This window comes from Typopeltis vanoorti, chromosome 3 (assembly GCF_054136105.1).
Source record: "Typopeltis vanoorti isolate ZY-2024b chromosome 3, IOZ_Tvanoo_1.0, whole genome shotgun sequence".
Taxonomy (NCBI): Eukaryota; Metazoa; Arthropoda; class Arachnida; order Uropygi; family Thelyphonidae; genus Typopeltis; species Typopeltis vanoorti.
Window position 1 is genome coordinate 131,463,051 of NC_143551.1, and position 13,577 is coordinate 131,476,627.

Consider the following 13,577-nt stretch of genomic DNA (forward strand, 5'->3'; position numbering starts at 1 on the left):
TTGGGCATAACAAAACTACCTTAAGCACTTATCTGCTTAAGATCATTAAGATCAATAAAGTCTGTTTTTTTTTTTTGTTTTTGTTTTTCTTAACAAAGCATATTATACATTATGCACTTTTTTAAGAAGGTTGGAATCCAGTTGCTTGATTTTCTTGGGGTAGGCCAATCTCATTTAAATTAATTAATTTTTCTGCTATTACGCATAAAAGCTATAGAAAGTAATTCATTAAGATGAATACTGAAAATACATATGACTGGCACTCACTATCAAAACACTTAATGCAAACACGTACACCTTTTTCACTCTCATTCCATAAATCCTTTAATTTTCATGATTAACACATCTCACACACATTGCACTGTGCAAAATCATGTAAATTCAAATCACCCATCATTGAAGTTTTTGCTGCTGTCTACCACACATTGGCACCTTAGACTTAAAAATATATTTACTTACAAACTAAACCACTCAGTCAATCACACACCCATATAAAACAAAAACTATGATGAGTTAACCTAATATTATTAACTAAAACATGAAAAAAATTACATCTTTCTGCAGTGGTAATAACAACACACACTGTGCCGTCTTGTGGCACCTTAATGTGTTTAGTGTAATAACGTATAATTTTGATATCTGAAAAACTTCAGAGTGATAGGACAATTTTGTGTCCATTTTTTAATTCAACATGTCAAAATTAATCAGGCACTTACCTACTTTTGTTTCAAGGCAGGTGAAAAATTTTCGATATAGACATATTATGTGAAATGAGTTTTTCTTCAATTCTTCTGATAGCTCCACCTTTTACTGTTAATGTTTTGTAAGTTCAAGTGTATGTTCCATAAGTATTGTTGTACATGGTGCTGATGCGAATAACAATATCAGCTAGGACATTGTTTAAGGGTATTATGTAATGTGTGCTGTCTGTACATTATACCAAAGGAGAATGGATTGTGGTGTGAAAATGAGAGTGCAGAAAGTATGCTTGAAGTGTTTTGTGAGTTAATGCCAGAAATGGGAGGTGTATCTGAAGTGAGAAGATGAAGCGATGAATATTAATGATGAAAGACATGAATTAAGAGTATTGTAAAGAATGGAGTTGAAGGAGGAGCAATAAGGAAAGAAATAGGAATCAGAGTATGAAGGAAGTGATTGAGGGTAATGGTAAAGTGGTGTGACAGAAAGGCCAACTGGCTGGTAAGATATTTGGTGTAAAAAGAAAATGAGTACAACTAACAAGGTAGAGAGCATGAATGTCAGTAAGAATATAATTCAATATATGAAAGAGTTGATGAAGAAAATGAGTGAAATGAGCAGAATTGTTGATATACATGGAAGAGCAGTGAATACTGGATGAAGATGGCCATGTGAAAGAGGTAATGAGTGATTCAAGAGTGGCTCTATGGGGAATTATTTATTAGATGTGTAGTGAATGGGAAGGTGCATAAGGTTTGTTTTCCTGGTGGTAGAATGAACAGAGTAATTGAAGTATTGGATATGAGGAGTAAGCAAGCCAAGGAATAGGTAGTAGGAAGAAATGAACTTGTTGATAACAAGGAGAATGTAAGAATTGACATCAAGAAGTTGTTAAGGATAATAAAAGATAACAGTGTGGTAGGAAAGAATGGATAATAAGAATGGAACATGTTGGATGAATTTGAGATACAGATGGAACTTTATAAGAGAGACATACTGGGCTTAAATAGGTTTGGTGGAATTCGACTGGAGATACCGTTGCTGGAAGGAAGAGTAATGACTGCAATATATAGAATATCTGAAAAAGCCAGAGATGATGTAGAAGAGAACAAAAATAATGGAGGAGAGCTTGTGAGTGGCATGAAGGGAAAGGGCTGAGAGAGAAGAAATACAAGACAGACAAACAGAGAAAGTTGGGGTGACACTATATAAGAAGTATAGATGCTGGATGCAGAAGTAGATGTATAAGTGAACAGGAAAGGATTGAGATGGCCAGGGATGCAAGAGAGGAATGTTTAGATCATGGAGGGGGGGGGGGGTATAGGATCAATGATGATAGATAGGAATGGCCAGGGAAGGATATGAGGAATTGATGCCAGAAATTGTTGAATTGATAGAGTTCATTTGCCCGAAAATTGTTGGAATAAGTAAGACATGGTTGGATGCATATGATATCCTCACACAAATAGAGATGGAGGGATATGATGTTTTTCGTGAAAGCAGACAGGGAAGGAAGGGAGGAAGAGGGGTGCAGTCGATGATAATAGAGGAAATCAAAGGTGGAGATGTGAGGAGTAAATGGTGGCAGTGGTTTTAAGGAGGTGTGGTATAAGGTAGACATGGACAGAATGAAATATATAGTTAAGTGTTGGTATACACCTGGTTATGTGAAGAGCAGTAGGTGTGAAATGTATAAGCAAATTAGTTTAGCAAATAAGAAAAAGGGTGACCATTATGGGTGATTTTAATTATGATAATATGGATTGGAATGAAGAAACGGTATCTGGGGGCAATGGGAATGAATAATTTCTTGAATTTTTGAGAGAAAACTATCTTAGTCAGTATGTGACTGAGAGGATGCGAGGATCAAGGGTCTTGGATTTAATTATCCCATCAGTGAATGTTTTTGTAAATGTTGTGTCCAGTCATATGAGGACTTCCACATATATTTCTTTTTTCAGAAAGGGATATATGTGAAGCTATAAGGCTGGTGATCATGAAAAACTTGGAAGACAGCTTGTGGAATGAGGAATTGGGTGGAAAGGAGGTCAATTCTGCTTGGACTTTGATCATGAACTATCTGGCAGAGGCAATGTCTGAATACATTCCAAAAGTCAGAAGGTTAAATAAGGTAGGTACAGAATGGATGAATGAAGAGGAGAAGCATGCAGAAAGAATGGTTATTAAAAGATGATGCTAGTTAGTGAAAATGGTAAAATCGTAACCACTGAGGAGGATATAGTTAGTTGTTAAATGAGCACTTCACTAACTGGCATCATCGTTGTGAACATAAATATCATGCAAAACTTGAGAGCAGTAGGAAAGGAGGATGAGCCATTTGATGTGAATAAGGCTAGAGGGATTGATTCCTTCTTTTAGAGAAACTTATGCCATAGTTTTATGAATTATTTACACATGAACACAAGGTAAAGGTAATAATTTATTATAAGGCCATATATTTCAGTCTGAAAATTAAAAGACCATCTTCAGTGGCAAAAAAACAGTTGATACAAGGTAGAATGCAAATAATGGATTTATTTGAAATAGAGTGAGTCACATGATGTTCTATTTCCAGTAATGTTATGTTCTAACTGAGGAAAAGATTAATCATAACAGTATAAAAAATAAAAAAATTAATAATGCGTTATTCTAATCAGACATTCCATATTTTTGAAATGATAGGCAGTCATTCCAATTTAAGTTCGGGTGGTGAAGCAAGGCTTCAGCAGTCTCCTTAAATAAATGTTCAACTTTCCAACATAGTTCTTAATGTGGCTAAATGCTCTCTACAATGTTCATTTAAGGGGGGGAAAAAATCAACATCTAAATTGTAAATTAGATGGCTTTGTTGCTAAGCAAATTACTCCTCACTCATTCCAGATAATTGGGTAATCAACATTTCAGGATGCCCATTAACTGAAAATGAAACACTTATTCTCTCAAAAGAATATGAGTTCTCCATAGTTCCAAAAAAAAAAAAAAAAAGATATCCTATTTAGATTTCCTTTTTAACAATGAATGAAACTGATTTAACCTTTCCAGTAAAGATACTAATAATCTCCACTTAGAAGTTTCATCTGTCCTACTGAAATTCACGCTTTCACCACTGAAAAAGAAAGTTTTACATTCCCGAAGACGCAACAGCCATCTTATTATCACCAAGTAGACAAGGAAAAAGCTACAATAGTCATGGATTTGGCAAATTACAAAAGAAAAATTTCTTTTACTATGAAATCGTTCAACTTACCGGGAACTGGATCATAACCCCACAAACATGCAACGTAAGAAATTAAACTCCCTTCTAGACAAAGTTTTAAGTTTAAATGCAGACACCTTAGAAAAGCTAAAAACTTATTTGCAAGAACACCTAAGTTCTATGGTTTACCAAAAATCCATAAAAAAAGATGCTCCACTCAGTCCAGTTCTAAATTGTATTGATTCACTTACATATCGCATAGCCAAATTTTTAGGAAACCTATTGAAATCACATATTGGCAAGTCTTGCTCGTTTATAAAAAAATTCTTTGGATTTCATAGACAAATTGAAAAATGTTTCCATACAACCCACTGATCTTATGATGAGCTTTGATATAGAATCCCTATTCACATTTTTGGTTCAATATATTAATGAGATTTTCACTGTGTGGGCTCACAATAAAAGAAACTGCTAACATTTTTAGCTACTATAAATACTTTATATCCTTGTATCAAATTCACTATGGAAATTGAAAAAGACAAATTATCTTTTCTAGACATTCTTCTCATTCACTCACCATGAGGTGATTTAACCACATCTGTTTATCTAAAGCCCACTTTCACTGGATGCTACATTCTTCAACAATCTGCACACCATCCTTCTCAAAAGACAGGAATCATAAAGTCTTTAATTTGATGATCTAAGACTAATTGTTCAACTCCTCATCAATTACAGGAAGAACTCTCAAATATCAAACAATATATGAAATTAAATGACTCATCAGAAAGGGCTACACAACATCTGTTTGACTCCTACAAACCTAACCTAAACAACAAAGAAACAGTATGTTGAGTTCCAGTCCCATACATTTCTGGCGTTTCAGAACCGATTTCCAGAATTCAAAAGAAATATGATTTAGTAGCTACTTTTATATCCATCAAAAAACTCTCAACTTATTTTCCCCCTCTTCAAAAGATAAATGCTCTCCGTTGTCTCTCCCAGGTGCATACCAAGTTCATTGTGACTGCTGTCTATACTACTTCAGACAAACTGGATGCTCAATAGAAAAGAGATTACAAGAACATCAATCACAGGAAATCTGATAAATTTGGATTGCCTCAGCATGGAGTAGACACAGGCCACAACATTCTTTGGTCTAAAACATGGGTACTATATCACTGCCAATACAAATTTGAATGTTTATTTAAGGAGAGTACTACTGAAACCTTGCTTCACCACCCGAACTTGAATCGGAATGACTACCTATCATTATCCAGAAATATAGGAAAGTCTGATTAGAATAATGCATCATTAATTTTTATTATTATTTTTTTATACTGTTATGATTACCCTTTTCCTCAGTAAGAACATAATGTTATTGGAAATATAAAATCACACAGCTCACTATATTTCAAATAAATCCATTGTTTGCATTCTACCTTGTATCAACTGTTTTTTGCCACTGAAGTTGGTGTTGTAATTTTCAGACTGAAATATATGGCCTTATAATAAATTATTAACTTTACCTTATGTTTACATGTAAATAATTCATAGGGATAGATGATATATCACCACATGTTTTGAAGAAATGCTCAAAGGAGTTAACAACAGTTTTGATGTACCTGTTTTAATATGAGTCTTAGACTATGTCAAATTCCAAAGGGGTTGAAAGAGAGCAAAATTGTTCCCCTTCCTAAGGGAAATAAGGCTATGACTTTACATTATAGGCTAGTCAACATGTTGAAGTTGTGATTCATGTGTTAGAGAGTGAGGACTAAGATTCAGAATTGAGTTAATAACAGCAGCATTCTCTTTGATGGACACCGTGAGTTTGCTAAAGGAAAGTTGTGTTAAATTTAGCAGTCTACCTTATTATAAGAAGGTGCCAAGTGCATTGGACAAGGGAGTGCATGTACAGTAGTATATTTAGTTTGCAATGGACTTTGATAGATTACCACATGACAAGTTGATAGCTAAATTGGAATGGATGGAGCTGGATATTTTACCTGCAGATTGGAGATTGGCTGTCTGATAGTTATGTATTGGGAAGCAATATCCCAGAAGAGGAAAGTCACTAGTGGTGTAACTTAATGGTTTGTTTTGGTATGGCTACTCTTTACTTTGTGTGTTAATGATATTGTGAAAGATTTGAATGGTGATAGCAGTTGTTGTTTGCAGATGATGCAAAGTTGGGAAGAAAAAACTATGAGATGTAGAATAGATATTGTAGCTTGCAAAAGGAATTTAATAGATTAGGGGAATTGGCAAGTGAGTGAAGTTATCAGTTCAGTTTCGAAAAGTGTAAGGATTTAAAATTTGTGAAGCAAATCTAGGATACAGAGTTTAAGGTCAGTGGGGAGATCTTAGAGGAAGTGGACGAGAAGAGGGATCTTTGGGGTGGAAGTGATGGTAAAGGCCCAGAATTTCAGGGATATTTCACAGAAATTTTGAGGCAGCACATTGAATTGTAGCAATGATACAGAAGACACTGACATCTAGAAAGATGCAGTATTGGAAAGCATCCGAAGACAATTGACTACAGTGGTTTCTGGTCTCAAATTGCAGAGTCTAGTGATAGGAGGAGAGGGACATAATTGAGACATACAGGTAACGGACAAAAAAATGGAAGGACTGAGCTATCGGGTGACATTATCGGTTGTTGCAATGCAGTATTTACAATGTACCAAACACAGATGCAGTTATATGCAAATATACTCTCAACATTCCTAGAAAGTGTGTATAGAGGCAAATGGAGGCCTGCCACCATTTATTGCATGTTAGAATGGAATCCAGAGAGGGCCTCAGCATCTTTGAAAGGGACATGATTGTTGGAGCCAGGTGACAAGATCAACTGAAATTGTTAGTAGAGGAACAATCTCTAAGATTATGTCAGCATGGCAGTCGACAAGATAAACATCATCAGCAAAATTCAATAGTGGATGAAAGTGCTTCCTATAAGAGAGGGACATTCGAGCATTAGGGTGCTGTACCATGAAAAATAGGCGGGCTGCTGCTGAGCAATTTTACGAAAAATTCAACAACGGTCATGAGAAACCCATTTCAACAAAACTCTGCAGCAGGAACTACACAGAGTTGGATGTCATGGTTGGGGTGCCTTATACAAGCCTTTGATCACTCCCATCAATGCATGTTGTCGTGCCCAATGGTGCAAAGATCACAGGTAGTGGACTACACAACAGTGGAGGGATGTGATATGGTCTGATGAATCCATGTTCACACTGCAAATGGATGAATATGTGTGTGCTGTTATCCAAAGGAAGCCTACCAGCCAGAGTGCTTGTTTCCAACTGTAAAAGGTTTTGGCGGTTCTGTAATGGTCTGGGGTGCATTCTCATGGCTTAGTTTGGATCCACTTGTTGTATTGGAAAGCAAAATGAATGCTGCATTTATCTATCAGTCATAATTGATAATTTTCATCCCATTTTCTCTTATGCAGCCAGCCTTGTTTGAACAGGATAATGCTCTCATTCATCGAGCAAATGTGGTTACCCAGCGGTTTGCGGAACATGACAATGAGGTATCCTCTCTAACATGACCATCCCATCACCAGACTTAAATCCTATGGGACATTTTGGAGTGAGCTCTCAGGCAATATTTCTGTCCTCCAAAGAACAAAGGCAAATTGATCCATTTTCTTTTGGATGAATGGTGTAAAATTCCTCTTGTTGAGTTCCAAGCACTGACAGAGTCTCTCTCTCTAAAAGAATACAGGCTGTACTTGATGCCATTGGCAGTTACATATTAATCAAAATATGTAACTGTTTCCATTTTTTTTTGTCCATTACCCATAAACTGTCCGGGCAAAAAAGGAGTCCCTAACATGGCTTAGGGTCAGGTCACCTGAGATGCGTTTGCGGTATGCTGAGGCAGTAAAAACAGCAAAGCAGAAGACTTGGGAATCCTTTGGAGAAAGATTAGACTCATCCTATGCAAATACAAACAAAGTATTCTGGCAGACCATCTGCCACCTTCGAGGGAGAAAATCGTGCACAGCAAGGGCAATTAAGGCCTCTGATGGTGCACTTTTAACAACCGAAAAGGATATCCTCCACAGATGGAGGGAATACTTTGAGAGCCTTCTTAACCCGAGTGGCCCAGCAGTTGTGGACATCCAAGAGGTGCAGATCGGGGCAATGACTAGTCTCACAGCAGAAGAGGTCCATTTAGCAATAAAATTGCTAAAATCAGGCAAGGCTGCTGGCAATGATGAAATTCGGCCCGAAATGCTAAAAGCCTTAAATCGAGACGGTGTTCTCTGCTTACTCGAGTGTGTCATGCTGCTTGGATATCTGGGTGAGCACCAAAGCAATGGAAGACAGGCATAATAATACCAATCTTCAAGAAGGGAGACCAGAAGGATTGCAGTAACTATCGTGGCATCTCTCTGCTCAGCCTGCCTGGGAAAGTGTATGATAGGTGCTTGGAAAGACGGTGCAGGAGCATAGTTGAGTCAAAGTTCCAGGAAGAACAATGTGGCTTTCGTCCTGGTAGAAGCACAACTGACCAAATCTTCACTTTAAGGCAAGTCCTTTGAGACATCTTGGGAATATTCCAAGAATGTCTACATATGTTAAAGATGCCAAGCTATTTTAAACCTGGTTTTATTCCATTTCCCAAGTAAGCAAACAGACAAACAAATCAAGTTTGCGCCTGCACGTATTTTCAAGTCTAGTTGACCCTCAAAGTAGTGTGAGTTAAGGCAACTCATGGTAAAGGTAGAATAAGCTGTGATCACTATTCTTAATATTTACCCTTAATGCACAGCCCATCTCCTTGAGAGATGTATGATGCTATGTATTAAAGGCAAGGGGCCACTACCCAGACCGGTTTCGACCTTTATTGAGGTTTCATCAGTGGGAGCCAGGCTAGAAATACCAAGATTTTAGTAATACAGAGCTTATAAGTATTTTACCAGAACAAGTTACCAAATACTTATAAGCTCCGTATTACTAAAATCTTGATATTTCTAGCCTGGCTCCCACTGATGAGACCTCAATAAAGGTCGAAACCAGTCTGGGTAGTGACCCCTTGCTTTAATACATAGCATCATACATCTCCTCAAGGAGATGTGGGCTGTGCATTAAGGGTAAATATTGAGAATAGTGATCACAGCTTATTCTACCTTTACCATGAGTTGCCTTGACTTGCACTACTTTGAGGGGTCAGCTAGACTTGAAAATACATGCAGGCACAAACTTGACTTGTTCGTTTGTTTACTTGGGAAATGGAGTAAAACCAGGTTTAAAATAGCTTGGCATCTTTAACATTTATTATACCCAAGGTAAAATACTTTCTACAATGTCTACACATGTTTTGTGGACTTGGAGAAGGCATATGACCGGGTTCCTCTGGATAAGCTTTGGCAAGTGGTACAGGAGTATGGAGTGGATGGGCAATTATTAGCTGCCATCAAGTCCCTGTATGAATGCCCAGAGTTTTGTGTCAGGGTAAACAGCACAAAGTCTGAACCTTTCACAGTCTCCGTTGGCCACTGCCAATGGTGTGTTCTGTCACCCCTCCTTTTCATAATATTTATGGACTGGATTGATAGGCACAGTCGAGGCAGTGAGTGTGTCAGAATTGGAAGATGTAGCATTGAACGTCTGCTTTTCGCAGAAGACCTAGTTCTGCTTAGCTCTTCCACAGAAGAGCCTGTGGAAGAGCTAAGCAGACCCTGGATAGGTTTGTAGCTGTTTGTGCAGACGCCAGAATGAAGATCAGTGCGGCCAAGACTGAAACATTTGTGGTCTCAAGACAACCATCCAGTGCACTCTACATGTAAGTGGAGTCCCAGTGAGGCAGGTGGAGAAGTTTAAATACCTCGGGTCCATATTCACAAATGATGGAAAATGGGACATAGAGCTAGATACTCGAATTGGCTTAGCAAGCTCAATATTGCGGGAGCTTGGCCGTTCGGTAGTGTTGAAGCGGGAGTTAAGCCAGAAGGCAAAGCTGGCTATCTTCAATACAGTCTATGTCCCCATCCTCACCTATGGTCATGAGAGTTGGGTAATGACCGAAAGAATGCGGACACGAATCCAAGCGGCTGAAATGAGGTTCCTTCGAGGGGTTGCGGGGCTGACAAGACTCAACAGAGTCAGAAGCTCTGCAGTTCGGGAAACCGTCATTACTCAACCGCTGTTTCTCCGTGTTGAGAGATCACAGTTACGTTGGTACAAGCACCTGGTCAGAATGCCACAAGAGAGGCTCCCTCAGCAGGCCCTCTTTGCCAAGCCAGAGGGTGGGAGGCCAAGGACTCGCTGGATAGATTATATCCAAAACCTTGAGTGGACACATTTGGGAATCCCACCAGAACACCTGAGCTTGGTGGCAGAGGATTGTGGCCATTGGAAGTTCCTCTTGCAGCTGTTGCCCCCCACAACCCAATTAGGAAGGGTGGGCCTTGAAGATGTATGTATGTATGTACCCATATAGATTGGAAAGGTGTTATTATCTGAGTAATGTGGATGAGAATTTTTATATAAGGAGAGAGAGACAGGCTGAGGACAAGAGGCCATCCCTGGAAACTGTATAAGGAGGATGTGAGTAGGAATTGGGTGAGGAGTAGGTTTTTTGCATGGAGAGTGGTATAAAGGATTAGAGTCCATTACCCAGTGTGGAGACACTGAATGCATTTAAGGCATGGTGTGATGAGCTGTGTGTGGTAGGGGACCTCCTGTCCTTCCTGTCTCCCCCCAATTCTGTGAAAAATCTTATTGACATCACCTTGGGTAATATAACCCTATTAACTTATGTCTGTTTCAGTTTTGGATAAATTGATATAATTTTTTATTGTCATACTAAATAAAAAAAATTTCTAATGCAGCATAGCTTTTTCTATTTTACTGCATTTTATCCAACATTAAATAGGATAAAAAAAAAACACTATTGTAAATCTGGACTTACAATCCACACTTTCGAGAATACACTTTGTGAGACAGAAGAAAACTGTCTTGACTTGAACTGATCATCATAAGCTTTTCATCTGCATGGAGGGAAGCCAGCACATTGTTTGATGTTTTATCACTGTTATCATTTATGAATTTAAATTTATAAATATACAATGATGAATTAGTTTATGCAGATTATTTGTTTACTTTACATATTCATTTGTTTAGATTTCCTCAAGAACTCAATGTGGGCCAACTTAGTGCTGCTACCATGTGGAGTTTGTTTGCTGTGGATATGAAGTATGCTTTGGAAGGTTGGAATTTTTCTCCTAATTTATTATATGTTATATTGCTTTATATAATATTATACAAAATTGAGCTACTGTGTTAATTTAACAGGAAATTTCATGTCATCTGGGTATTCTTATATCTCAATCATTTTTGCCACTTCCTTTCTCTTTCTTTTATTCTTTAGATGTTGTTAATATTATATATTGTTGTTCGTAGTATCATTGTCAAGGTCTTGGAGAAAGTAGTCAAGGGAAAAATACAGGAATGGATTGATGAAAATGAGATACTGTACGGGGGACAGCATGGCTTTGTGAAGGGTAGATCATGCCTCAGTAACTTGCTCAAGTTTTATAACAAGGTGACGGCTGAACTGGATTAAGAGTAATGGGTTTACAGTGATACTGCTGGACCTGGCAAAGGCATTTGACAGGATACCACATGGAATTCTAATCCTTAAACTACAACATATGGGAATGGATATAGGGTTGTGAGATGGATAGGTGGGTGGTTGATGGAGAGATATCAAAGAGTAGTTTATTCAGGAGTAGAGTCCAAAAGACTGCCTGTGACTAGTGGTGTGCTGCATGGTCCTGTTCTTGGACCACTGCTGTTTAATTTGTTCATTAACGATATAGGGAAGGATCTAAGAGGAACAGTTCATTTGTTCGCTGATGATGCAAAGTTGGGTAGGGCAATAGTGAATACAGAAAATGTCAAAATCTTGCAGGATGACTTGGATAGATTGGAGTTCTGGGCTAAGGAGAATGGATGTCAATTTAATGTGCCAAAATGTAAGGTTATGCATTTTGGAGGGATGAAAAGATTAGCAGCAGTATACCACATTGGTGGAACTCTACTCCAGGAGATTGATGAGGCCAGAGACTTGGGAGAATTGGTAGATAGGTAGATGAAGTTTAGGGGGCACATTGCAAAAGTAGCTAAATCAGCTCATCAACTCACTTGGTTGTTTAAAAATACCTTGATGAGCAGAGACAAGCAAGTTATTGTACCTCTGTACCGAGCCTTAATAAGACCTCATCTCGACTACTGTGCCCAGATTTGGTCACCTAGGTTCCTTCTTGATGGGGAGGAGGTGGAGAGGATCCTGAGGCGAGTGACTAAGATGATAGCAGGTCTATGGAATGAACCATATGAGAACAGGTTGAAGATTTGTGGGTTGCAGAAATTAGTTGATAGGTGGAAAAGGGGAGATATGATTGAGACATTCAAATTGCTAAAGGGTTTTGTTAGGATTAATTCAGAGGATATTTTTGAAATCAGGACTGGTGGTGGGAGAACTAGGGGACACCTATGGAAGCTGGGCAAGAGTGTGGTTAGCAGGGGTGTTAGAGCTGGGTTCTTTACTTTTAGAGTGGTAAATGAGTGGAATAAGCTGCCAGAGACTGTTGTGGGTGCTATGACGGTGAGCGAGTTCAAGGCAAGGTATGATAGATACTGTGAGAATGTTGTATAGTTGTGTGGACATGATGTTTAGGGCCTCCCTCGATGAGTCTAAGATACTCCCTGGAGTCGCCCTTAATAATAATAATAATTATTATGAACTGAAACTTGGATATTGTGAAGAATTCTCATGGAAAGAAGGTTATAATGTCAAAAGAATGTGGAGTTCCAATAACTTGCTGAAAAGTGTTCTTGTTCCTCTCAAAAGACACTTTTCATAATTTAATATAAAATTAAGAGAAACAAATGGCAGCAATAAATTGATAAGAAGCAGTATGCCAATAGTCATAAATAGAAATCACTTGTAAACTGCAACATTACATTTCTTATTTAATATTTTTATAATGATCCCATACATGAGAATTTGAGAGACCTATAAGCACATCAGTGTCATGTGAAGGGTGCACAGGAGGAATGAGATAGAAGTTTTTTAACAGTTGCAGGTTGAGTTCAGGAATACTTCATGTAGAAAGCTTGGCAGGCAGGGGACAGGTAGATGAAATAAAAGCAGGTGTTGTGTGTTTGCAGTTGCATGGTAAAGGAGTGCTGGGCAGTTGCAGCTCTTGTATTAACAGTGCAACAGAAAATGGAGGAATGATGGATGCCAGTTCACTGGAGCAATGGCCATGGGAATACTTGTAGAATAGACAAGTGCTGAAGCACTGTACCCATGAGATAGAGGTTTAAGTTAATCTGTAAGAGGGGATCATCTATAAGTCTAATTGCCTGCCTGCCTCTGGATGGCATCAAGGATTTTATGAGTAGTATTCTAAACATGGATGGATTTGGGATTTGTGTAGTGAAGAGTTGGTTGGGTAAAATAGCCTCTTGAACGAAAGAGTGTGCCAAGCTTCTTGGATGTTGAGGAGGATATTAATGTGATGTGTTTATGCCAGGAAAAACCGGAGGTAAATGTTAGTCCAAACAGAAATCTGATCTTGTCTGATGATTTGTGTATTATTTAGGATAAGAGCAAGTGAGCGAGAAAAGTCAAGACTGTGTTTTGGTAACATTGAACA

At 38.2% G+C, this 13,577-nt stretch overlaps 1 protein-coding gene across 1 annotated transcript in view; it reads left to right on the forward strand.

The window, feature by feature from the left end:
• unc-13 (protein unc13 homolog) overlaps nt 1–13,577 on the forward strand; it is a 1,156,644-nt gene that overhangs the window by 880,993 nt on the left and 262,074 nt on the right. The window contains exon 26 of the mRNA XM_090416011.1: nt 11,035–11,120. Coding sequence (XP_090272137.1) covers nt 11,035–11,120 — 86 coding nt within the window. The remainder of the gene's footprint in view (nt 1–11,034; nt 11,121–13,577) is intronic.